This window comes from Podarcis melisellensis, assembly GCF_964234715.1.
Source record: "Podarcis melisellensis genome assembly, chromosome: 1".
In the NCBI taxonomy this organism is placed as follows: domain Eukaryota; kingdom Metazoa; phylum Chordata; class Lepidosauria; order Squamata; family Lacertidae; genus Podarcis; species Podarcis melisellensis.
In genome coordinates this window covers 73895073-73923016 of record NC_138528.1, presented here as the reverse complement: position 1 = coordinate 73923016, position 27944 = coordinate 73895073, and the positions used below count along the sequence as shown (strand labels likewise).

General features: G+C 43.3%; 1 protein-coding gene across 1 annotated transcript; it reads right to left on the bottom strand.

Moving 5' to 3' along the window:
* Positions 1–138: 138 nt before the first annotated feature.
* Positions 139–27944, bottom strand: CTSD (cathepsin D). The gene is made up of 9 exons (XM_081904274.1): positions 27731–27944; positions 23940–24096; positions 11241–11364; positions 8717–8835; positions 6739–6938; positions 5692–5814; positions 5222–5366; positions 3876–3974; positions 139–3123 (listed from the first exon to the last, which is right to left on the bottom strand). The coding sequence occupies exons 1-9, from the start codon at positions 27790–27792 to the stop codon at positions 2953–2955; spliced, it is 1200 nt and encodes a 399-aa protein (XP_081760400.1). The 5' UTR covers positions 27793–27944; the 3' UTR covers positions 139–2952.

The following is a 27944-nucleotide window of genomic DNA, read 5'->3' as shown; positions in this document are numbered from 1 at the left end:
AATGATCTGTGCCTTCTTTTCCATTCTGGATTAGCCTTGGTTTTTCAGCCAGTTTGGACATTGCTTGTACTGAATGGATCATCTGGTTCTTTGGAAAATGCCACCCAAACCACTCAAATGATGACGCAAGATGGAATGTAGAGGAGACAAAATTTATTTTTTCATTACAATTTTTCTATGACAAATTGAGTGGAGAGATCAGCTACAACTTGCATCTGCCCAACAGGAGAGCCACAAGAGCATCTTACACATTTAGAAAAAGCAAGCAAAAAACAAGGGGGGAGTGGCAAGCAGCTCTAAATGTATTCCAAACAAGCGGATTCCTCTACTGAACCTTCCAAAGGTCTGCAGAGAACGCTCTCCTCCTTTATAGACTATGCCCACATGCCTTTTAAAGGGGTGGTGGTGGTAGTTAGGCTGCTGTTAGCAGTTGCCTCCAAGAGACTGAAACATATACCATTACTGGCCAATCAGCCCACTCGGTGCTAATGAGCAAGAGATACTTTTTTATATATAATATACGGCATTCGTGATAAAATCTCTTCAAGACAAAAGACTTGTGCTCAATCTTATCCTGATATGAATGACCACCTAAAGAAAATTTAAGACACTTTCTATACAGCTTCTCTTAAGAAGAGCTTTGGGCACTTAAGTTTGAAATGAAAGTTCCTAGAGTATTTGTACTTGATATTACTCAGTGAGAAGCTATTCAGTGACCTTGAATTACTAGTTCAGGGTTGAAGACTGTTAGGAAGAGCTAAGCAAGGATTTTAAAGAAGTGTATTTCAATATACCCATCGTAACTCAGGACATGCTACAACTCCCTTCCCTAACCTGGTAGTTTTAGATGTTTTAGACTGCAACTCCAACCAGCCCCAGTCAACATGGTGGGCACCAGGTTGGGGAAGGATGCTACAGTTTTAATGACATCTCCAATATACTTCTGTATCTTTCACAAGCTTACAGACACACCATGGTTTTTGAATGGCAGCATCTTGTTAGCAATCCCAAGCAGGTGTAGCCTTCTCTAGATATCCTGATGCTTATCTGCATTCCAAAGTATTCAACCCAACCAGGAGGGTGGGGGTGGGGTTGTGGTCTAGGACATGCAGCCTATTCACAAATGTATGTTCAAATTCCTGGTGCCTTTTACTCCCCCGTGTTCACCAGCTTTTCTATTGTGTTGCTCTTCATGAACCAGATTTCATCTAGTTTAAAATATAGCATCTTCAGCGAAGTGTGCTTGGCTCTGCATCAGAACAGCTCTTTGTTTAATCTAAAAGTTGTGTTCTGTGTTATCCGTGCTGTCTCGCAACCTTAGGGCTGGGCTCCAAAATATCAATGGAACATTTCAGATTTATCTAAAAAGATACTGGAAGACTTCATTTACCAACTAAACAATGACGTTCCAGTTTGTTCAACTAACATCTACCTAGCTTACCTCCACCTTCCTGACCCGAAAGGCTGCTCCATGCCTTCTGCTTGACAGGCCAAAATAGACGCCAATGCAGAGGCAGCTCTTTTTATAAAACACTTTCCATAAAAGTCTAGGTAACCAGAATCAATCTGTGCAGCGACCAAGCTTCTCATAGCAGAGTAAGTTTCGTAACAATGGTGGGGAACCTTTTTGGCTCGGCGTGCCAGATCTTCATCTCCCCACAACCCACAGGTCAACTCTTGACAGGTGGATGATCCTGGCCACCTGCCAAAGTTGGCCCTTGGGGTTGGAGGGAGAGAGTGACCAAGCAGGATTCAAACCCCTGCCTGTCAACTGTTGAGCAGGAAGATCAGTCGTGCTTTCTGCAAGGGCAGGTTGAACTTGCCCCACACCCAAGGTTCCCTGTTTTATCAAGAGATCTACAGGATTTTTCTGTACTGAGAAACGAGTGTCAGAGTAGCTGTGACTTGATTTAATAGTGGGGTGTGGGGAGAGGCCATATTTGACAAGTTGATGAATCTCCAAAGCAACCTTGAGCAGGAAAGATCTCACAAAAATCATGGTCACTTTCCTTACACCCAAAAAAGAAGCTGGGAATTATGTAAGGTGTGGGAAACCAAGAGAAAGAACTTGTAACAATGTATCGTGAAACTACAGTACCTGAATGGGGTTGCTCAGACCAAATTCAAAACTGTGGCCGTTTATAAAATATGAGATGGAGAACCCAATCATACCTTATAGAAATACCCATTTCCACAGTTATAACTTCCCAAGGACTCTCTACTCATTGGAGCCCATCTAACCCAAAGTGATGTGGACCTGCTACGTTTCTTTTAAAAATGCAAATCAGGACAATTTTGCTATATTTCCACATCCCCACAATGCAAGAAATACTACGGGGATCATTAGCCCAATGCAAATTCCGTGGTAACTTCCCAACTACCTAGCACTTCCCCCATAAACAACTGTGAAAGATTCTGTTCTCTATGTTGCCTTTATATATATATCAATAAATTAAAAATGGGGAACAGCTAGACAAGTGAATCTAAAAGCATGTATAAAGGGTTCTTTTTTGGAGCGGATAAATAATAGAATTGAAGGATTGGAAGGAACACCAAAGGGTTCATCTAGTCCAATCCCCTGCAACTGTGTTAATTTAAATATGGCATTTATAGTTCTTATGCTTAAAAAGGAATAGCATGTCAAGTAACCAGATGTTTGAAGAGCTCATACAATGCTGGGGCTCCTTAGGTATGTTTTTATTATAACTTTTCTATGGCCTGTATTATTCGAGGAAGGACAAGTGTTTGTTCAATGGTCACTAGTAGCTTTTCAGATTATTATTATTTTTTTAAAAAGATCTCTGCTCCTTCTTATTTAAATTTTAAAGTGTCATTTTTTTTTCCTTTTAACTTTCCTGATTTTGTTCCTAATGCCTACAAGACACAGTAGAAAACTCCAGTGTGTTTGTGGGTGAATTTGGAGAGAGAGTGGGAGGTGGTTGTCAGTTGCATTTACGCACTGCCAGTGCTTTTTGCAAAACCAACGGCATCATTATCTCGATCAAACACGGTATAATAACCGCCGATGAAGACATCACCCAGGATCCAAAGAGGTCCACCAGGTGGTGGGACATCCAAGCCTGAAAATCCACTCAAGCAAAGAGTTTCTCCTTGAACAGTAACCTACAGGGAGAGAAAAGAAGGTGTGGGTTTTTTAAAAACAAGAGAGTGAACGAGCGAGAGCATATTAGTCTTCTCTATAGTTGCACCTTGTTTGCTTCCTTTTGCAGTTTAGTGTTCAGGAGCACCTAAAGAGCCACCAGTTGTTGAAGAAGATCATGCATACAATCCCTCTTCTATCTATCATCTATCTATCTATCTATCTATCTATCTATCTATCTATCTATCTATCTATCATCTATCTATCTATCTATCTATCTATCTATCTATCTATCTATCTATCTATCATCTATCTATCTATCATCTATCTATCTATCTATCATCTATAAATAAAAGCCCAAACATATCCTTGTAGAAAAACCATGGTCAAACAATGTTTTATAGATGTGCATTGACCACTTAAGCAGCATTTATTGTCCCCCACAATATTTATTAGTTTTCAGTCCTCTTCCTGCTCCTCCCCCAAAAGAATTTGCTCACTAATCCTTCACTTAAGTAATTGGTATGCAATGAGAGAACTCAGTCTTAAGGTTTAACTAACTATCATGTAAAAAGACACAAAGGCAGAGTCCATTGTGCTTTTAAGAGTCCTAGCTATTTCCCTGAAGTGCACAGGATCCAGTGCAGATATAACAAATCTATTACTAGATGCTGGATGAACATCAATAAAAGCATCTGGGGGACCCAAAACTGCTGCTTCTAGGATAGGTTGGTGAGCATTCTTAGGATGATCTCATAAATAGTTTTGAACTTACCTTCAAGGCATATTGATTTGGAGTGAGGGCATAGGATTTCCCTCCCAGGACCAAGTTCACAGTGGGAAGGGAAGACAGCTTATCACACGGAAGCATGTACTGAAAAATAAAAATAAATTGGAAGTATAAGAACCTTGTTGTAGAGCTATGAATTTTGACTCCTGAAGGTGTGTAGACAAGAACTAGCTAGTGACTCTTACACTCCACCCTTCTCCCTAAAAGGGACTTGTTTAGGCTATTCTTCTTCTTCTTCCTGGAACAGGGGCACCCCTTGGATTTTTCCTGCTGGCAACAAACATCTTGTCCTCAGCTGCAGTACAGGGGCAGCACTGAGCCACTGCTCATTGCTAGGATTACAGTGAACATTAAGTTCTCTATAATAATCCCAAACATTACTACTACTACTACTACTACCTCTTACACTTCATTAGTGCCACATTCTGATGCCTTTCCCACAAAAAAGCCATATATCTGGGCAGTTAAAGAGATGGAAGATCCATATCTTGAGTGGACCTCCCTTGCTGTACCTTTTAAGAACTACACAGACAGGAAATTTATCATTATACAGCAATTCTCAAAGTGCTGAAGCAGCAGCTGAAGCTGAACGTAGCAGAATTTCTCCTCCTATACTATTGGCTGGGGGAGTTCTCTTAGACCCAGCTTACACAGCATGCAGGCTACAAATAAGCCCTTTGAGTGTAAGGGGTTCAGCCCTCACTTGAGCCACATTTTAAGCATTCTTCCCTCAGCCACTGGTCTGTTTATATGTAATGACAGGATGTCGATGGCGCACCTGCAGAGGCTGCTGATCTCAGGCATGCTAACATTACGCACAAGCGCCAATGCGAAGCGCAGCATGTGGGATGTTGACACTGTAAGAAGTCCTGCATGCTGTATAAACCAGACTGGAGTATGGACCTGAAAATCCTCTGAGGTGGAAGGGAGGGTGTATAGAACTTATTATGGCCAATTCTTCCTAAGCAGGTCTGGTTGTGGGGGGAAAGCTGCAGTACTGTAACATAAAGGTTACCCAACATTTGAACCGCTTTGAACTAGTAACCAAGCTGCTTTCGAGGTAGCAATCCAAGCTATTGGCTGTATCTGAACCCAGGTGAGACCAAAACCAATATATAGAAAGCAGTGCTAGAGAACCTGTGACCCTTCAGATGTTGGACTCCCAAATCTCATCAGCCCCAGCCAGTGTGCTCAATGTGTGGAGTAGAGTAGAGCCGGAGCCTAACATCTGGAGGGTCCCAGGCTAGCCAGCCCTGAGAGAAACAGTAGTCAGGCTGCACATATGGATGTCCCAACATTAGACCCACCACCTCACCCCATTCCCACATTACCTGTCCTTTAATGATTGGCTTAGCTCCAATGGCTTTCTGCAGTTGCTTAATTTCTTCTGTTGGGCCTGTAATGAGGGAGGTCCCTGTGTCTACAATAGCTTCACAGCCATCTTTGCACACAGTCAGGCCATTGCCAACGTCAACCCTGGAAGAAGACAACAATTCCCAGATTTTTTTTGTTTGTTTTTTTAAAGAATTCAATTTTACCCACCTTTGTGCAGTTGGGTGTACCAAATCCTCAGCATTGGGGACTGAACTCCTTCTGTGCTACATGGCACAGCATGGAAGATTTTAGGAGAGTGGGGTTTTCTCTCCCCCCCCCCCGGAGTCCTCGCTTACTGCAAGCCCTACATGGTGTTACACAGCTCCCGTTGGGGATATAGAACAATGCTTTGTTGCAGGCAATCTATATGCTAACAAACTATGGACCCCCTTGTGCACCTGTGAAACAAATGAGAGAAGCAACTCACTTGTCCATGTGGATCTGCCAGTAAGCTTTGCGAGTGACGTTCACCCAGGTGAAGTCCCCAGTATAATATTGTGGGTCCACCCCACCGAAAAGCAATTCACCTCCAGTGGCTGCTTTCGGATCCCTAGAAGAGGCAGCACACAAGTGGAGAAGGAAAATGTTAGTACAAAAACGGAGAGGGATCCATAGCTTCTGAGCAATACACTCAATGAACTGTGGAAATGTACAGTGGAAAAAACACATAAGGACAAGGATACAGAAGTGATGCAGGACAGGGAAAAGGCCCCCAGAATCCAAGGGAAGCAATGCCATCCTTTGTGTACTTGGCATATTTCTTTAAGTCTGGCTAAGCAGTCCTACCAGTGAGAAAGCCCAAACCGAACTCAACAGACATCTTCCCAAGTAACATGTGCACCAGATTGGGTGGCAATCCTTTATTATGCACACCATGGTGGTCTATCTAAAGAGCTCAAGACTGGTCTGTGTATGGTTTCCCATAGGGCTGCACTGCAAGCCTTCAGACCATTCGGAGCCTGCACCTGTGTCGTGCTCATTTGCTGGTTCCCTGAGCCCTTTCACAGTTGTGGGCATACTCTGCTGGGGAAACCCTTGGCCCATACCCAGTAACAATGGGGCATTTCTTATATGATGCTGCAGGACTCTTTATTCATGATCAGGTGATTTGCACCATATAGTAATCAATGTTATGCACTGATTTTTGTGTGCATATATTGTATTGTGTTGTGGTTTTTTAAAAAAAGAATAAAGAATTGGGTGTGAGTCGACAGAAATGAGTTAAAGGATATCAGGACATTTCTAAATGACAAACAGGAACTTCTTCCCCTGTCCATCACAACCTGATATTCCCTATTCTCCTAATGGATGCCACACACAATCTTTCCATCTTCTTAAAAGGGCTTTATCTTTACGCAGCAAATGTAGGCACCACCACCACACATATGAAATAATTAAGACGTTTCCTTTGGGGATGGAAAGGCCTTTCCCTTTGGTCCTTGGCACACAAGTTAAAGCAAGGTGACATTCTCACCTGTTCAGATAAAAGGAAAATAGGTTCTTCTCCATTAGTGCCTGTTGCATTGCATTGTCAAAGAAAGGCAACACTTTATCCACGGAGATCTTAGGGTATGCCAGGCCAAGGATGCCATCAAACTTTGCAGCAATGAAAGTGATACCAGGCTGCTTGACAGCTTCACCAAACAACTGATTCTGGACAATCAGGTTACCAATCTGGGAGAAAGAGAAAGGAAGGTTGGGAGAACCCAAAACATACACATTTACACCATTATTGAAACAAATATGGTATCATTCTTCTGGTAGTAAGATAAAAACATGCTCAAGTGGTGCCAGGATCCCTCCCTTCTCAATACGTGCCATATAAAGGCACATGGAACAAACAGAGCAATCTTAAAAAAACATAAAAGCTGATAAGGTGCATGCAGTTGCCTTCATAGAAGCCATGCAACTTCCATTATCATCTCGCTATTGTATTCATTTTGTAATTTTTAAGCGATTAAACTGCTTTTCTAAAGCTCAAGGCTGTGAGCAACAACAAAAGGGAGTGTAACAAAAACCCACAAACACAGAATACAGGAACTAGACACAGAACCAAATGCTTGCTGAAAAGAGGAAGTTTTATCACCTCTCTGAAATCGCAGAGATGTTAAGCTCTGAACTTCCCCCAGGCAACAATTTTCAAACCTTGGGAGTCACTGTGGCAACAGCTCTGCTTTTTTCTGCTCCTGCCCTTCCTTGCTGCAGAGCCACAAAAGTGAGCACTGCCAGGTGAATCTGACCAAAGGCGGCACAGGGTGTGGGAAGGAGAAAGAAATACCACCCAGGGCTTCACATGAATTCATCTAGACTGTTTCTTCGCCACTCAATTTATGACCAGATATGATGAAATTGTGAGACTTGGCAAAGATTTTGTTTGGTATGTCAGAATTGTTCTTTCTAATCTTCTGCTTGTCTTCCTCACTATTAACATTCAGGAGGAATTTTACAAACATCCCTGCTCACCCAGGCATTTGATGGTTGAAAGATACTGTTCCTAGCAACCTTGAAATTATTAGATGTGAGAACATGTGGCTATTTTAATATGGTTTTAGATGCTCTCGAAGTTTTTCCTTGCTTTATTTTTTAATTGTATTGCTTTATGGTTTGCCACCCTAATTGTCTTTGGGGGAAGGGCAGGACAAAAACTTAGTATATGATTATTCTGATTTTTTCTGCTCTGTTAGCAAACGCTCCTAAGAATAAAAAGGGACAAGACAACTTTGTCCTGTAAAAGTTGCTTCATCAGCCAGTGATTACATGCATATCATAATTAAGTCTCCCTTGCTCCCCTTTCGTAATAACGAGACACAATGGCTAAAGCTTTTTCAGAAACTAAGTTTCAGTGCTTGGTGCTAAATGCTGCTTAAAATAATTGTATCACCCTAGTCTAGCAACTTCCATCAACTTAACCTGGACAAGTACAGGCTCCCTTAAGGCCACAGTAGCTGTAGTTTACTTGAGGAGGATTACGAACAAACCATGGCAATTCTTTCCATGCACATGTGGCTTTAAAGCTGGCCACTAAAGATGGCAGGCTCATAGAAAGGACTGGCAAAGAGAGCTTCTCGGGCCTTTCACGGCACACCACGAGAAAAGCTGTTTTAATGTGCAGCCACAGGACAATAAATTTGAAACTAACTTCTCCTACCTTGTCTTTTTTTAAAAATAATAATAATAATAAATTACCACAATGCTGTCATTTACTTTCTAAGCAGCAAAACATACCCACAGTGCTCTACATCAAAGCTGATCACTGGCTAGGCAATCTTATGTTTTGCGAAAAGCACATCCCATATGCCTCACAAACTTTTGGTACTATCCCCAGGAGTTCCTATCACACTACGATATTTTAGTACTCTCATATGGTGGTAGTGGTGGTAGGCTGTTGTTGTTTTGCTAAAGACTCAAAGCTTTAACCGCTTGGAGAAGTGAATTATTGGTGATGTACTAACCGTTACATGATCTTGGCTGAGAAATCCTGACAGGCTCCCAGTACCATAATGGATGGCAAAGTCTGTACCATTTTTCACATACGAGCTGGACTTGGAAGAATCGTATTTGTGATGCAGCACTGCAGGGGGGAAAATAACACAACACACACACACACACATAAATCCACACAGTCTACCAACTTGGAACACTTGACAAATATTTGAGGAGACACCAACCCCGTCTTCCAGATCAAACAGAAACTATAAGCCAACCCATAACCCCTTTCTCACAGCTTTTTAGTTAAGTGTTAGGAACCAGTTTTGCAGCATTTAATTACTTGGAGGGAAAACAACAATTTGTTTTCATTACATTCAGTTTTCTTGATTCCTGTATGTAAATACACTCAAGAAACAAGTTAAAGGCAATTGTGCTTTGATGCAGACCTGACCTAAGAGATGCACTTGATGTAGTATTTATTCTGGAAGGAAAAAAAACCAGGACAGACATGGACAGTACCCACCCTGTAGTGTCACTTATCAGCCAACAACCCATAATATGGACAATTATAGGTTTCATTTCAAAACAACAAATTTCTAGGCCAGCCAAATTGTTCTGAAGGGCTAGAGTGAAATACTGAATAATAGCAAATAGCAAGGTTACTGCTAACCCTGATTATGTGCAAGCTTAGGGACTGATGGACTGGACTCATTTTATAAACGGAGGCCATGGTTATTTAATAATCACAGCTATATCGCCTCCTGAACATCTTAAGTGGAGAAGCAGTGAAGACATCTAGATGGCATATGAACCTAGTCTTCCTCTATAAATTGAACTTTTTATGCCATGCCCACAATGGTATCAGGGATGTTTAGGAAAGCAACTACAGTTAAATTGTAGTCCATGGGGGCTTCCGGAGAAAGGTGGTCTTTACCAAATCCTAGCTAGATCTGGCATGGTTGTAGCACAACTAACTCTGCCTGTTTCAAGTCCCATCTGCTGGGGAGAATACTTTTTCATTCCTCTTGAACTAAAGGGACTTCCAGAATAGGGTAGAACGACTGCCAACATGCATCTCTTTACCTGAAAGCATTAGCACAAAGTGCTTTCTAAAGCTCTTCGAACACATGAAGAATTAAGAGGAGAGATCCAATTTGGCTGCTAAATTGGATTTGGAAAGTATATTTTGGGATTCAAGTATACCTGGCAGATTTATTTCTTGAGGATTCCCAAGACATGAAAAACCCGGGTACACGTGCTGAGCTCACACACTTTTCAAGAGGGCTGAAAGTAGTTTGAGGGGCTTCATTTCCTATGAGGAACGCTTCTTCTTTTTTTGTCCTATGCATTTCTAGTCAAACAGGCTTCACAGAATAAAAGCTTGCAAAACCAGCTGGGTGTGCATAACAAGAGTAGAACACCCTCTTTCAAACCACCTTTAATAAAGTCATTATCCGTTTTCCACCTAAAGCAAGGGTGGCTAACAAGCAGCCCTGCAACTACTGCTGGAATAAAACTCTCGCCAGCCCTCCCCAGCATGGCCAGTGGTCAGGGATGCTTTAAAACTCCCATCAGTTTCAGCCAGCGGAGTTGCTGCGCACAGGTACATTCAGAAGATGTGGTCCCCGTGATCTCTACCAATGTGCACTAGGGTCTCATCACAAGCAGAAACAGCTGCATTTAATTCAATAGTCAGGGGAGACTCTTTAAATTAGTTAAGAGAAATCACTTTAGGCGCTCAGAGGTAAAAAAGGTGGAATGATCAGCCACCAACTCTGTTTAAGTCAGCCTTTCTCAACCTGTGGGTCCCCAGATGTTGTGGAACTACAACTCCCATCACCCCTAGCTAGAAAGGCCAGAGCTCAGGGATGATGGGAGTTGTAGTCCAACAACATCTGGGGACCACAGGTTGAGAACCGCTGGTTTAAGTGCTCTGACAGATCCTCTGGGAAAGAGAGTGAAACAGTTGACAGCATAAGTTGTAAATTAGTGCTGGCTCTCCAGATGCTGCTGGACTACAAGTCCCATTGTCCCTGACCACAGGGTCCAAGTTGGCTGGGGCCAACGGGAGCTGGAGCCCAGGAGCAGGTTATCCACTCCTGTTCTAAATGGCAAAATGTTATTCAGAACTAAAGGTTATATTTAAATTTCAAATTGCTTCATATTCCTTGTGCAAGGTTATATGCCTCAATAATATAAGAAACAGTGACAGATGGATCTGGCTGACCAGTTTCCAACGTGCTGAGGAGAGAGAAGTGCACTTCGTTGCCTCTCAAGCAATGGTCAGTTGAATCAAAGTATTCTTAAAAAGCAGCAAGGAGTGGGGAGTCAAGTTGGAAGCAGTATTAAAAAATAGTGGACAGGAAGTACCAGGCTTCTCAAAATGAAGCACAGGACACAATCAATGATATGTCAAATAAAATTCCTTTTTAAAAGTTAGTCATTTTCATGCAAAGTAAGAGCGTGGCTTAGGCTTTATCACATAAATACACTATAGAGGATTAATGGATGGTGCTACTTAAGGCAGTCAACTGAAGAGATACTTACAGCAAGCAATGTCCATCAAGTGGCACTTGACAGAAGGCACCCACAGGTTGGAAGAGCCAGTGTCAAAGACCACAGTAAACTTCTGTGGGGGTGTCCCAATGCCAATCTCTCCATAATACTGAGCCTGCAAAATGAAAGTTGAGATGAGAGGACCAAAGGTAAGAAGCTGATCATTCCAGGCTAGCACCAGGTTTGCAAAGAAATAAAATAAGCATCACTTTCATGGTACTGGATTGCCAAATACAACGCTCATTACCCCACAGTACGGAGGATTACTACTAAGGGATCATTCTTACCACAGTGTTATTTATAGGATTGAGAGAAGTCAGTGGCTACTGCAAAAGAAGCTGCCAAACTTACGTAACTACCCCACACCCATATAAAACTGCATATAGAGAGAGGGAGCAAGAGTGTGCACCAGGGAGGAATAATGATCAGAGTGTCAGACCGGGAGTAAAGAGACCCAGGTACAAATTCCCACTAAGATAAGAAGCTTCCTTGAGTGTCTGTGAGCGAGTCATTCTCTCTCAGCCTGAACTACCTTACAGGTTTTCTTGTGAGGAAAAAAATGGGGCAGGAGGGATGGAGGCAATAAAGGTTGCCTTTAGACCCTTAGAGGAAAGGAAGAAGATGCAAAGTAAATAAAAGAAGAAGAAGGGGGAGTTGGCTGTATCAAGATGAGGAGACTCTAGATGCAAGTCTCATTTGCTTCCAAAAGATGTTGCAAGGGTCACCAGCTTGCATGTTTTTGCTGTATATTTTTTGCGTTTTCGTGGCTTTTTTGTTTTGTTTCGTTTCCATGACTGTGTGGAACCCAGTTCAGCTACTGATTATTGATTGTGTGACTGCAGTACATTGTTTATTGTTTTCATTTTATGGATCAATTGTCTCATTAGATAGTAAAATTCATGTTAAATTGCTGTTTTAGGGGTTGTTTTTAAAAGTCTGGAATAAATTAATCCATTTTGTATTCCTTTCTGTGGTAAAGCGCACCTTGGTTTTGGAACGCTTTGGTTTTGGAACAGACTTCCGCAAGTGATTAAGTTTGAGAACCAAAGTACCACTGTAGTTATTATAAACTACACTTTGCCTACACTTTGTCATTATGATTGATGTGGGGCTTAGATGAGGAACCTGTGGCCCTCCAGAGGTTGTTGGATTACAACTTCCACCATCATACCCAACCATTGGCCATGCTGGATGGAAGAGTTAAGAGTCCAGCAGAATAAAGAGAGCCACAGACTGCTCATCCTTGGCTTAAACATGGCAATGTTTAATTGCCAGTGTGTTCGGAGCATAGAGATGCATTATGTCTCTCGATTATTCCCAAGAGTAAGGCCTTAGCCACTCAGAGCCAAGAGATTTCACTCCAACCCTAAGAATGAATTGCTACCATTCACTTATGTGGAAGTACTAAAATGCTCTATTTGAACAAGGGCTAAGCCAGCTCTTTACTGCAAGTTCATTCCCAACATCCAAAAATCTAGCAAATGCTCATATGCAATGGCTCCATGATGGATACAACAGGATGTCATCATTCCTCTTCCCTGGTTCCCTTGGGAAAGTGTGCTTGAATTTAAAACAGAGTATTGTATCGCAAACATTCCCAAAACTTATATGCAAATCTCTCAGCAAAACTTCCAGTCATATATTGCAATAGAATGTCTAACTTCCTTTAGTGTGGGTGGGTGGGTGGATAAGAATGACAGAAGGTGTACCCAATTTCATCCTCAATGTTTGGGAGTTACCGCCTTACAAAGGTAGATTCAAATGTCCATGTTTTGGTGACAATATTTAAACTTCACTTGGCTCAGCCAGTAACTTCATATTGCTTACCAGCACATGTGCTTGCCTATTCGGAGTTCCTTGGGCACAAGTGCACAAAAACTGGTGGGTGAGAGGAGCTTCCAAGGCAACAGCTAATGACATGGCCAACAGCTCCACTACTCAGCGTGGGAGATGCTTTTCATTCCTCTGGTCAAGCTACTTGGGTACAAAAATGTTACCTGCATTCTGTGCCTACAGCCTATGGAGATTAAAGGAAATTTTACTGCCATCTCCTCCCTGGCATCTCACATTAAAACCATTATTGTATTAGGGCAGGGTGTGTTTTCTAACCTAGTACCTATATAGCACGTCATATAAGCCAAAGATATTGGTTATTACTCTTAAAGCATAGCGGAGAATTAGAGGCTGTAAATCACCTTGTAATTAACCAGGACTGCTGCCTTGATATTCATTTTGTACTTAAGCAACTTTTGTTTACAAAGGCCAGTGTTTTATGCAACATTTATCTGTATGAATTCTCTCAAACACACACGGAGGAATAAAGTCCTGGGTCAGTATTTAGAAATTATATTCCATTCTTGTCCATGCTCCTAAAGCTAAAGTTGAGGTGCCACATGGTCTCTACACATTTTTTTTAAGTATGCAGAATCTTTGCTGCAATGCAATAAATCCTATGTATTGCTCACCTGCACTTCCTGGAATAGTTGCTATACTATGAAGGAGCCACCATTCAGGCAGGAGCCTGGCAACCTTTGCACTCAAATCAGAAGGGTAGTTTAAGTGCTTGAACCAGGAAGAGGCTCACATTCCAGATGGGAGGAATTAAGCGTCTAGAAAGAGGGAGCGGAGTTCAACTAAGTTTTGGTCAGAGTAGACCTACTGAAATTAATGGACCTAACTTGCCACATTTAATTAACTTCAATGGTTTTACTCTGAGTAAAACTGAATTGCATTCCATCCAGGCATGAGGAACCTGCAACCCTCGAGACATTGCTGGGCTCCAACTCCCATCAGCCCTAGCCAAGGATGATGCAATGTGTAAGTCCACCAGCATCTCGAGAAAGATTCCCCATCCTGCCTAAGGAGCATGTGAAGCTGCTCATGCTTAGAATGGTCACTTACCAAGACATGAACGTGATGGGAAGGAATTGCTACGTATCCATTTACTAGCATCATTTTGCAGATTCCTCCATTAGGACCTACACTGTTGTGAAACACACACACCTCTTTTTGGGGGAGACACAGGAAGGACTCTGGAAGTGAGACACTGCCGTTGGAAGACAAGCAGTAGCTCCCTCCCTCCCTACCCTGAAACAATGAGTGGGAATTCTGCAAGCAGCAACTAGAGCAATGACACAATGGGTTTGTGCTAACAGCAGCCAGATGGGTCCTACTGTTTAACACAGTCCAACAAGTGGCAGGGCAGAACTAAAAATGAAATAGCACCTATCCTATGAGAGGGCACAGAACTTGCACACTACCCCTCCCCAAAGTTTCCCCAAACCCATTTTTGCGATGTGTTAAAGGGAGAACACTTGTAACAAAGGTCCACACACACCGCCTTAGCTAAGCCTTTCTCCTCTAACACACTGAGTAAATGGAGGTTACTTGCTCCTCATCCCTCTCTAGGGCTGCAGCTACTATGGCAGGGAATATATTCCAGACTCCTCCAACTTTTAAACAAGAGGGAGGGAGGGAGACTCTCTTAGGCTTCCAAAGACATCCTAGCAAACCATGAAGTCAGCATTTGACTCAATTGCTCAATGAGACATAAACATGTTCCCTTTCTGCTCCAGCATAAGCACCAGTGAGTGCAAGAGTAGCGTACATGCTGAACCAACAAGGATTAAGTAGGTCTTTACGCCTTTTGCTTCCAGGACATGCACTGGCCATAGAAAGGGGGCGAAAGGGAGGGGAGGAGAGGACTTTCCAGTTGCAAAGAGCTCTTCATCTACCACAATCAATATCCTGTAGCCTGCTGAAATTTGCACTTAATGGAAGAATGCTTTGGATGTTTCCTCCCTCCTCAGCTGTCACAGCCATAGTATGCAACAGACAACAAACCTCACTTCCCTGACTTAAAAAAAACCCATAAAAACTTATTGGAGCAGGATTCCTGCTAAACTGCTTAGGTACAGCTTGCTCTTCCCATCCGCTGGCAATTGCTGCACCTCAGCAGTGGGGAAAGCTGCGCCTCTTCCCATTTTTGCTGATCCAACAGCTATTACAGAAGTTCTGCCTGGAGAAAGAAGAAAGGGTGGCAACCCCACGCACATGGCATGTATTTTTTTGGCTCCAGAACAGGTTTGTGAACTTTGCCAAGTGTTTTCCTGGCATGAGTAGGAACAGTGCACTTATTTTTTCATCTTGAGAACCACAAGCATTTCCATTTACATTTGAATGTGTTGAAAACTGCTGATGTGGAGCTACTGGTTGCTTATACCCCTCTTCAGGTATACCTGCCAGGAGCTTGCTGCAATCCACAGCAATATCTGGATTGGGAATCTTCAATCTGGGATGAGCAATAATTGACTGAAGGCTGGCAAAAACATAGTTTCTCTTCTCCTCCCTACCACTTTTGAAAGCAAACTATAAAAAGGGGACCATGAGCTGCATTGATCACAGTCTGTTAAGGCTGTTTCTAAGCTGTGTGCTGCAGACATAGGGCTGCCACTACACATAAAACGCACAGAGAAACACCATGCCTGCTATATATAATTCCCTAGCATTGGTGTCTCTACTGAGCATTTACCTGATGCCGCCACCACATATGCACCTAGTCCATCCTGCCTCTGTTCTGCACTGCAACCCCTAATAGTTGCACCTGCAAGGCTTGTGTGTGTGGTCATGCATGCATTATACAACTAGAATTGTAGAGTTGGAAGGGACCATAAGACTCATCTAGCCCAACCTTCTCTTTTGTCCAGTGTCTACAACCCTGAGATTTAGAATCTCATGCTCTACCGCCTGAGCTATCCCTTTGCCAGCAAGGGCAAGAGTTAAGACATACATCAAGTGAAGGATTTCATATTTGGGTGGCTCACTTGAGTTAGGCAATTAAAGATAAGAAATTCACTTCACTTCTCCCTTCCTAATATAGACAGGCCATTGTGTAACAGCCACCATTGGGACTGCTTCTAAAGAAAGATTGAATAAAGCCAAGACAGGTATGAAGCTGTTACAACACCTAAACAGATTGGGTTGGTGGGGGGCAGCCTTACTCTAAATGATATTAATTGGAAAGCTGACTCAGAAGTGTCGTGTTCTTGCAAATCGCAAATGAGGTGGCGTTTAGAGGAGTGGCAGCAACCTGGCTAGGAGGGCTAGGCCTTAGGCTAACAGGGAGTTCCTCTTGGAAATATACAGAAGAATGATCTCCACCTGCACTTCAAGCCAGAAAACTGACAGAGCGACTGTTTCCAACTTTAATTTTGACCACTTTAGAAAGCTGTCACAAGTACAACCTTGACCACCTTCGCAGCCTTAAGGAAGGAAGGGTGAACACCCTATCGGCCGTAAACAACAGTAGCACCCATGGACCTGTCATTTTTTGTATCCACGGAATGTGTCTAGCAGCGTTGGGTTCCTTCTGCTTTGGGTGCAAGAGGTGCTGGGTTTACATCCCAGGCAAAACCTTCACCTTTACATTTTATAAAGGGAGAGCATCCAGGTTCAGGCTCCAACGTAGCCAAGTAGTAGGTCTGAAAACTCTGGAGAGCCTCTGCTAGCCAGTACAGACAATAGTGAGGCAGATGGACAATGGTTTGATGCAAGGGAAAGCAGCTTCCTTTACAGGATGCTCCATTGTGAGAAGTTTGACTAGGCATAGCTATAAAAGCACCGGGAATACATATTTTTGCCTGTGCAAATGAGTGCGGAGTGGTCTGGGTGTTTCAGAGAGCTTCCAGTCCACTTCGAGGAGATTGCCCAAGTTTGCTATTTGCCAACAGCAGCAGTAGTTTTTTAAAAAAACAACTGACAGTAACAAGCTTACAACAGTCATGAAGCAACTTTTCCTTCCACTTTTGCCATTTTCAGAAGGAAAGGTGTTGCAAAATAGGAGGATATAACAAAGATTCAATGTGGTGAAAGAGGGACAAGACTGACCAGCTGATGTTGGAAACAACAGCATCAAGCTGAGGTTTGGAGGGTTTTTTGTAGAAGAAAGAAAGAAAGAAGAACTAGCTGAAGCCAACCACTTCTATATTGGACTTGTCGAATTCATCCAGATCTCTATCCACCAGACTTCCCCAACCTGCTGCCTTCCACATGTTTTAGACTACTTCAAATGTGTGAGGGCTGATGGGAGTTGTAGTTCAAAACATCTGGCAGGTCCCACATTGGATTAGTGTGCTGCCTTGTTCTGGTGTAGCAGCCAACTAGTCCAAAACAGCCTCACTTTGTAATGGTGGATCAGCATAGCCACGGGTGTGCCCCACCCTAGAGGCTAAATGCAATCTAAATTAGGACTGGGCTGTAATTTTGAATAAGTCTTTTACAGTACCCACATGAGAAGTCAACATTGCTTCCCATATTAAGCTCAAATATCAACCTATGTAAACAGTCCCCTTGCTTGCAACATTCATTTAAAAAAAGGGGAAGGGAGGGAGAGAGAATCTTCCAGATACTTAATTCTAGCAGAGCAACACCCAAAACTGTATGCTCCAACAGGATCTGAAATGTGCCCAGAAGAATTAAAGCTTTCCCTAAGAACACAAGTGGGACCTGCAAGAAAATGTGGTGTAGAACGATTCCGTTCAGGATTCCAACCACCCCGTTCCCCCTCCCAACAGGCAGTCAGCATTCCATGCCCACTGAGCATGCTCAAGCTTCATCAAAGCATTTTTCTGGGGTCCCTCCATGGGATTCTCTTGATAAAAAGAGTTGTTCAGGTCTGCAGTTCCATTGGAAGGCTACTTAAGCGGGCAAATGAGTTAGCAAATCCAGTTGTATACATGGGGAAAACATTGTCGCATGGCAAAAGGATTTATAAGCTTCTGGACTATGTGTGTCGCAAGAGAGAGCTCATCAGTAAGCTATTATTTGCACAATTATCATGTCAGGAGCTCTGTTACAGTTTATCTGTCTCATGACTAGACTTCAAAATAGATACACAGCCCTTTTGTAGATAAAGCTAACTGAAACTAGCTGGGTTATTGTACCACAACCATGAACCCCCCATAGTCTTATCTCCTCATGGAACAAGACAAATGGGGAGAATTGCAGGATGGTAGGAAGGGGGGGGGGAACAAGTCTTAGATGTAGCACTATTCCAAAGCTAGCCCCAATCCAGCCTATGCGAAATACCCAGAACACATCAGAGGCAGGAGGGTGAAGCCTCGTTGTCACTTTTTGTTCATTTAAAAAAGTAAAAATAAATCATTGGTAGCGCAATCAAACTTTTACAGTGCTTAAGATCTCATTTGCCATTCTTCACAAAGCAGGAGATAAGGCACAAAAAGAACCATTTAATATATTCTGCTTGTCCCAAAAGTGAAAGGTTTTTTTCTGCATATACCTGAGAGCAATCTATTTTCTCCCATCACTTTTCTCCAAGCCACTAGTTTTGAAGCTTGCAGTTTAGACCCAGTGTTTGGGAGAATGCCTACCATCTACCCATTAAATTCAGCAACACTTACTGTTGCGGGGATATAAATAGAATTGTTTGATGATTGGTTGCCAATTACAGCTGCTACAAATTTGAGTGCTTCTGGTAACAGAAACACTTTAAGAAAGGCATTTGTAATTTCCTGCAAAAAATACACATTTCTCATGCAGGGTAACAAACCAAAAAAGCCTAGCATTAAAAAAAACTTGGGACGTTCCTTGAAAGTTTCTAGATACCGTATTTTTCGCTCTATAACACGCACCCGACCATAACACGCACGTAATTTTTAGAGGAGGAAAATCCGTAGGCATGCCACCCATAGGCATTCCCTCCATAACACGCACAGACATTTCCCCTTACTTTCCAGGAGGAAAAAAGTGAGTGTTATGGTGCAAAAAATACGGTAATTATCATTTTCTGAATATACAGGGAGATATTCAGCTGTATATTCAGCAGAAAAAGTCCCTGGTATATGTTCTTGGAAGGGTGAAGTATAAAGGAAGTGAAGCAAGCAGAATATCTATTGATTGCCTTTCTCCAAGGGAAATAAGGACAATCAGGTTTGTGATGCCTGCTCTCCTCTCTGGTCCATCCCCCAATATCTTCAACTGCTCCAGTGACCTGCAGTCTGGAGGAAGTTACAGATCCTACTCTTGAGGCATAGAGGCACATAGTGATCCACTACCATTACCCCAAACCCATGTGTTATTTCTACATGGCAGGCAATGGAAATGAGGAAAGGTATGACTGCTTGAGGGTCTCAAGTAGTTTCACACCCCTGAAGAGCAGCCAGTTGCATTTCCATGCACAAAACTCGACATTAAAAGTATATTACTACCAGCTGCATGCTGATACAAGCTTTATGTAAACTGTTAATTATAGGATGGGGGGAAGAAAGGCATATATATGGTAATTTCTTTTAGTGCCCTGGGTTACGGAAGGTTTTAGTGTGGCCTTGTAGCAGCTGAGAGAGAATACTGACCCTGCTCTAGGTCGGTGCAGTAGTAGCCTGACAAAAGGAGTACACAGGGGCTGCCACACACAACACAGAGCATATGTTTACCATTTGCAACCTGGCAAGAATAAAATGGCAATGCAGTCCAGCACTATTTTCTTCTTTTTCTAATAACCGGTAAAAACATTCTTGGTGGCCTTCAACTCTCATTAGCTTGGAGGGCTGATCTACACATTCAGAGAAGCACATGATCCAGTGCTCTTAAGACTGCAAGTATTTCAGGACACAGGTATGGGCTCAAGTGTTTAAACAGCACCATGTGCCCCTTGAAGTCAAGTATGTCATGGGAAAAGATTCCAATCTATGTTTCTCTCTTGTCTGCTGCAAATACATGAAATCTGATAGGTTCTATTTGTATTAACTCCAAATGTGGAAATTCAGTTTTTTTTTTAAAAAAATGGCATGAGACAAAGCTTTCTTCAAAAAGGGGAAAAGTGGTTTCGGAGCAGCCATGTATTACACAACCTTCACCTTGCACATTTCAACATCAGAGGTAGAGCTTGATTAAACACTTCTGGCCCCATGCTTGTAGAACTCCCTTGGGGTTGGCAAACAAAGAGGACAAGTCACAGGAGAAAACTGGATGGCTGACAAGAGCCTGGGGCAGGGAGTGGGGGGGGGGGGGAGAAGCCAAGATACTTGCTTTTCCAAGAGACAAGGCACACACAATTCAGAGCACAGCAAGCCCAGGCTGCACCTCAAGCTGGAGAAGCAACCCCCAAACTCTCAGGCTTCAGCTGCTATACTGGCCACTCACATAACTTCCCCATCTGTCACAACTCTCTCCAGACACAAGCATGTCCCTTTAGGATGTTCAGCCTGGATTTCTGCAAGTACTGTGGCAAAAAACCCTCCACAAGTCTAACTGCAGGTGTTTGGTACTTCTGAAGGAAAAACAAGAGCCACCCTCCCATATTCAGAATGCCTATCATGAACAGAACACCGATGCCCCGCCCTACTACAGGCCTCAATGATTGGGTCAAGGAAGTGGGGCCAATTGTGAATGCAAGAATTAAGAGAAAGGGAGCAGCAAGCGTGGAGAGTGATGGGCAGAAGTTATGTAGTTAATTTCAATTCAGGAAAATGTGTACGAGGACAGGGAAAGTGAAGAGACCATATGGAAAGATCTTTACGGTCTTGTGATTTTAATTTGACAGTTTTAATAGGACAATTGGATCCTACTTCTTATCGGTTTTACTGTATATTGTATTGTGGTTTTAAATAAAGAGCCCACAATATAACTACCTTCCCATGTCAGCAGTGGCCCACTTTCAAAGACAAGGATAGGGAAGCTTTTCTGATAGGATGGGCAGATCTTCATCTCACCCAGCCCAGCAGGCCAGTCGACAGGCATATGAGACAGCTCACCTGCCAATCACCTGCCATCAGGTGATGCTTCCCCCGAAGCCCTAATTCTCAGGACTTCAAAGCAAGCAAATCACAGAGCTTTTGAGCAGCCCTTTATAAACAGCCTCGTACCAGGCAGCACTTCAAAGGAGGAACCGGGTAGTTCCTTCAGTCAAGCAAGGTGTGCTCCTACCCATCCATCAGCTGATGGGAGAATGGGAAGATGCCTTCAAATGCAACACGCAAACATCCCGGGCTTCTACTTCAAAGCTCTGTGGTTTAAGGAGAAATGCTGGGTGTGTTGGTATTGGAGGTACACTCCGTTCTGCCCAAAGACAACCAGAAGCTTTGAACTATGAAGTCAACATTCAGATGGCTTATTAGAATACAGTTATTTACAGAAGTAGTTCTATGTCATCATATCATAAAAACTTTCTAAACCACCTTATCATAAAATTTTAACAGCACGTCTTGTGAAAATATAAAATGTCATTTTAATAAATTACCGTAACTTTTGAAAATACAGATAATCAGTAAGGTGACTGCATGATCAGAAATCAAATATTTCTGGTCATAAATTTAATGCCTGCTGGCATTAAAAAGTCTTCAAGAGATGCTTGAAAGTCAGAAGTGAGGATGCTTGCCGAAATGGTTTCGCAACAAGAGACCAGTAACACTAAGTGCTCAACTTCTAGTCGAGGCCAGTCAAGCTTTTTTAACATGGTGTTAAAACGGGACTAGATGGTCTACAAGACTCCTTCCTCCAACTTTAAGATTCTACCTGATGATCATTCAGTAGAGCCATCCATGCCAAGCACCATTTGGGCTTATTCTCACATTTGCCAAAATGACCCAACAGTTCACCACCTGTACAGTGGCACCTTGTGTTATGGATGGAATCCATTCCGGAGGCCCATCCATAACGTGAAATGCCCGTAACTTGAAGTACTGCATCTGCGCAGGCGTGATTTAGCGCTTCTACGCACCAGTACCAGTTCCGGTACTTCCAGGTTGCTGCGGGATGTAACACGAAAAGATGCAACAGGAAGCAGACACAACACGAGGTATGACTGTAGTTCTAAGAACTACTCAAAATATTTACATGTAAATTCCAATAAAAGATTGAGCGTCACATTTTATATGGAATCTTTTCTGTTACTTCTCTATTGATGCAACGTGGCATCATAGCACATCACCTAGACCAACCTAATCATGAAAATCTGCTGAGAAGTGCAAGTTGGCCTTACACACTTCCCTGCTCCAAAAAAGCACTATTATCTCACCAATTCAGATTCTGAATGTATTCTGTTTACTTATCCCTTGGCTTGCAAGCCAGTATTACATTATGGCATCATTAAATCAGCAGGGAAGAGGAGAGATGGCTGTTACAGCACTTTACAAAAAAAAAAAAAAAGTTCAGAGAGGGAAACAGTCTGCAGAGACTGTAGCAAATTTCATTTCAAGCTACAGTGGCCTCTTTTCAGAGTTCAATGGTGGCACTTTCTCTGCAATTTATAAAATGGCAAGAAGAATTCAGCGACAAGTTATGACATCCTAGCACTGATGGGTGGTCTGCATCAAAATCCTATTAGGGAAGAAGACTGGACCAACAGCTACTGTGAATCTTTGTTAACTGGATTAAGTTTCAGCCTGTTCAGGTATGAGTCATCCTTTTAAAGTGTGCAGGAAGTGACATGGGGAGCAGAAGGGTTTTCCAAGAGGAATGCAAGTGAAGCCAGTGGGATTTGCCAGAAAACTAAGTTCTGCTCAGAAGCTTCTAGTTCTAGCCTTATACTTGGTCCTGTAGCCCATGGTTATCACACTGTTAAGTCTACGCTCGGACTTCCCCTGCATGTGAAGACAGGCTGTGGTGGATTCAGCAGGCAAGACCAAGAGTGGATCCAATGGTCAAGAAGGTGCTTCTGCATGTGCTGTAGATGGGAGTGAGGAGCAGGTGGGGCTCATAAACCTGGGAAGGTAGCCCATCTAGGAGAAGATCCTAAACCTCCACTGCCTTGTGGGATATCTTTGGGAGAAGAAAAGGCCAAGGAGTAAACACCACGCAAATCTGGAGTGGAGACCCCAAGACGGCTGGATGGGGCATTAAACACCTCCTACAGTGAAGCTGATGCCAGACATATTGCTTTCCTTTGCGAGGTCAAGACGGGCGGGGGGGGGGGGGTCCTTACCTTCAGGTTTTTCCATACACACTTCCTAGGCTTGGGCCCTGGGGGATGTCACTTTGGTGACGCTTATGCAGCAGTTTGACATCACCCCTGGAGGCGCTCTCCGCTGTCTCTTGAGACAAATGGATGCCAAGAACAGCAAGTCTTCGCTTGCTCATTGCGAGCGTTCTTTCTTCAGTGTCAAGATCATCCGAGTCATAATGGCTATGATCCTACACGTCAAGCCCTCAGGAGCATCTTCCTTATCTTATCCAGTCTTAAGCTCCCTTGATTTCCTCATACCCCTCCTACACATTCCCATTTGCTTCAACAATTACCTTTGCACAAGGCAAACAATCATTATCAGCCTGCCCTATCTCCCACAAACACACGGCTTCTCTAGAAAAGGAGGCCATGCCCCAAGGAGTGCAGCGCTTCAGTGGGAGGAGAATTCACATGGTGCTGATACACTGAAATGCTTCTGGGATGACAGCACAAGTTCTCTGCATGCCAAGCCTGCCCAATGAAGAGGAGGATGTGCAGTTGTGACCCTGAAACATTGAGTGCTGGGTGTTTACAGATACCACTATGGATAATTTTCAAGGTCTGTTTTAAATGTGACCTTCTCCCTAATGCTTTTATTCACTGAGACAGGCAAGGACAATAGCAGGGTTCCAGGATATTGCTCTACCACACAGATCCCAGTCACCAAGAAGGAAGAAACAGTCAAAGCATTAGGAAGAGTGACAATCAACTACTACAACTACTATACTTACATCCATGTAGTTCTTCAAAGCTTCTGGGGTTGGTGCGCCCACATCAGCGCCCCCAAATTTGTATTTCAGCATTTCCCCCAACTCATTCAGGTCTTGGACATTGGTCCCATATTCTGTGTAGATGCTGCGCATGGAGGGGAACTTCTTCAATGGAATTCTGTCAAGCAGAAACAATTTGGGGACCATTATCAATATTATCTAGTTTCAATTACAGTGGTACCTCTGGTTAAGTACTTAATTCGTTCCGGAGGTCTGTTCTTAACTTGAAGCACCATTTTAGCTAATGGGGCCTCCTGCTGCCGCCGAAGCATGATTTCTGTTCTCATCCTGAAGCAAAGTTCTTAACCTGAAGCACTATTTCTGGGTTAGCGGAGTCTGTAACCTGAAGCGTATGTAACCTGAAGCATATGTAACCTGAGGCACCACTGTACACAGCCAAAGAAGTTCAAAAGAAATACATCTCTCTTTGCAGCAAATACAGCAACTTTCTCTTTTGTCTTCATATCAAAAGAACAAGCAGCCAGGTTCTCCATTGGGGTTTGCTTACTGACATGGCTCCTGTGAAGTTCATGGATCCTTGCTAGTCTACCCCTACAGGGAATTTGGCAGCATTTATGGGAACCTCCCTTCTGGATCCAGTTTTGAAACTTGATTTCGTTTTTTTTATATGTTAGATTATGCTGGGAGTCTATCCTCAGGGAAATTTGCCAACTAGCTTTTGATTATAATACTCTTAAATGGCACCTTTCATCTGCAGATACCAAGCAGCTTTTAAAGCTGACAAACGAAAGTACCAAAAGATAGCAGATTAACAACTGAACACATCCTGTGCCTGAACACTTTTATCACCCAAAGAGCCACATATGTGCCCCAGCAGAGTATAGAAACAACTATACTTCCTCTTAAAAAACTTATTCCATGTCATGCATCCATAACCTGGTGCTCTTAGTAATAACAAATGCATTAACAACAACCTGCCTAACACTTCACAACTTTTAGCTTGTTTGCCTTTGTGTAACAAGATGCAGCCCCCAGGCAAGCTCATGACTGAGGAGGATAAAAGCACCAGCTCCAATGCATCACAATGCTTCTTGTCTGACAGTTTGCTTGAGCAGCCTGGGTAAAGGCTTTGGAACAGCAGCATCACCCCAAAGCCACAGGATGCTGAACAGACATCAGAGCAAGAGTTTCTTTTCGGCTAGGAGTCACTCACACTTTAATAAAGAAACAGACATGCACAATTCCAGCAAAGCAGTTCATCCCAAACTGGTATTTGCAGAAAATCTAGGTTAGGTGTTTTCCGGTATATCCTAGGGCTTTGAGTTCAATGAGATATAATTGCAGTCAAGTGTGTATGGTATACGCAGTGTTAGATCCTACCAAGAGTCAGTGGAACTATCTGCAAGTTTGTGATCCCTTCAGATGACAGTAACCATAGAAGCAGAGCTACACAATTTTTGGCTGGCTTGAGTGGCCAACTCTTCTTCTTCTTTTGCCACCATCTTCGAGCATGTATAGAGAGGGAGGGAGTCAGCAGACAGCTTCTCACCATGCCAGGGAAGAAGTAGCAAGATCTCCATACGCACACACAAGGGAAAGGGGTGGAGTGGAGTTATCTTTCCCACTCTGGAACTTATAATGGGCATTTGAAACGGGTTTTTTAAAAAAGTTTTGATCAACTGCATAAAATACACTTGACCTGAGTATTGACTTGATTAGGACAAAGATACGCTAATCAGCAACGGATTTGATACATTGCTAATGCCAAATTAGTTTTATTTCACTGGTTCATAGCTAACAATCACTTATATACAAAAGAAACGAACAAATTATAACTTCTTGCAAAAACATAATTCTTGGTTTCGTGGAATATTTGAAACAATGGTCTACTAACAATAACTGACCAGCAGGTTGGCCGACCCAGCATAAAGCAAGAGACTGCTCCCACGGCAGATTCTCTGCAATGCATGGAAAACAGAGGCAGAGAAGGTAAGCATGTCTCATTCTGCTGGGTATTCAGAGACAGGCGGACAAGAGTTACTTGTCACCACTGCTGAAACACTTTTGTGGATCTCAGGAGATGAAGAGACCTATTTCAATTATGGCTGGTTTTCGGAATGCCCCCTTTCTATGGGTACGGCCTTTTCTGAAATAATTCAGTCTTCTCTGCAACTGGTTATGGCTCATGTTTTTAGCTGTTTCAACATGATTGGAACATTTAGTACTAACAGAAAGCAAAGACTGGGAAAGCTATAACTTTGGTCAAGCTAGACCCAAGTTTTAAAGCACTGCCAACCACGTAGGAGGCACTTTCTACATGTCAGAACACCAGCCATCAAACTCGTTTGCTTACTATGAACATGTGATGGCGTTAGTCTTTATCCGAGTACCATCTCTTCAAACAGGCGTTGTCTCATGTGTGTGTGAAAGCAGGGGTGGGGTGGGTGTGAGAAACCAAGTGAGCACAGTTTTACAATGCCTGTGCCTATAAAAATCTACTCTTGGAGCTCTGTTTCTTATGTGATCCATCAGTGGGGCACTGTCTCAATGTTCAAGGCTGCTTACCTCAAGCACTTGGTGCTTGCAGCTTTTTTGAAAGTATGTATAAACTAAACAGCGCTAGATTAAGGCTGGGTTATTTGGTTTTTTTGGTAACACCTATTGTTCTTAACCAATTCTATTGCTTTATTCTTTTTATAAACCACTCTGAGGTTGCTGTTTTTATAGTCGAGCAGTATATAAACTGTATGAAATAAATAAGTATCTGAGAAAGGAAAAGATTCCCAGGCCTCTCAGTACTACTTCTCATGCTCAAGTTGCAACCCTGGTACACTAACATGGAAGTAACTGGGTCTCTCTCAGTAAACTTGAATAGAATCGTCTTGTCAAAGACAACTTGCCTACAGAACATAATACCTGTTGAGGGTATTACTTCTTCCAATAACTAACTTCCTGCCACACATCAACTAAATCTTGGTTTGCACAACAGCTTGATGTCTAAAATCCTCCCTCTACCTATCCTCAAATCTTGATGGTCCCCCTCCATTACATTTCATAGAATCATAGAGTTGGAATAGACCACAAGGGCCATCGAGTCCTACCCCCTGCCAAGCATTATAGATGGAGTTGGCACAATGAGAGCCAGGAGTATCACAGAATTAGGTACCAAGGGGGTGGCAGAAATTATACCCCGACAGCAGCAGCCTGTATTCTTTGCTACAGCAGCCTACAACCCTAACCCCTTACAAGGAAGTGAATTTGGTGATATTTTCTTAAAAGATAAAACATGCTTGGAGGGGAGAGGCCTACCAGCATATTTGGGCAGATGTACACACGGATCCAAGCTCCCTGGAGCACACTTTAACCCTCCCTTGGGCTTCCACCCCAACCTTCCTTTTAAATGATCCCTCAACACTCCCCCCTTCAAGGGAAGGATCTTGCTCGCTCGTCTGAGAGCCCGTGAAACCGGGCAGATGACAGCAGAGCCGCCCAGCCCCTCCAGATCCAGCCAGGCTGCAAATCGAGGGTAGCACGCCACGAGCTGAACTTGACGGAGCCCTCGAGATGTCCGCTCTTTCCGGACACGCCCTCCCGGGTGAGAAGCTAAGCCGTTGATCAGCAGACAGGGGGCTCCATTTTACTCCAAACACAGCAACCCTGCAGTTCCCTCCAGGTTGCAAAGAAAGCTTTCCTTATCTCCCCCCCCCCGCCCCCCTCTTCTTTCCAGTCTCCTCCGCCAGCCAAGGAACCCCGAGCGCTTGGCGACTGTACGAGAGGAAGGCGACCCTCACCTGATGAGCGCCGAGCAAGCGACCACCAGGGACGCGAGCAAGATTAAAGAGCGGAGCCCCATGACGGCGGCGGCGGCTGGGCTGGATCGTAGCAACTCTCAGGTACCGACGGGGAGCAGAAGCGTTTCTCGTGCTGCTCCAAGTCCGGTCTGTTTTGCACACCCGCAGCCCTCCCGGTATTAAGGGGAATGACTGAGCAATACAACCCCGTGAC

What these genes read in the sequence shown, in the direction of transcription:
- CTSD (XM_081904274.1), bottom strand. Translation starts at nt 27,792, where the DNA reads ATGGGGCTCCGCTCTTTAATCTTGCTCGCGTCCCTGGTGGTCGCTTGC. An exon ending in TCAGCCAAGATCATGTAACG is followed by an intron (nt 6,939 to 8,716) that starts GTTAGTACATCA and finishes TCTTTCTCCCAG; the next exon opens with ATTGGTAACCTGATTGTCCA. An exon ending in CAAATCAATATGCCTTGAAG is followed by an intron (nt 3,124 to 3,875) that starts GTAAGTTCAAAA and finishes CTCTCCCTGTAG; the next exon opens with GTTACTGTTCAAGGAGAAAC.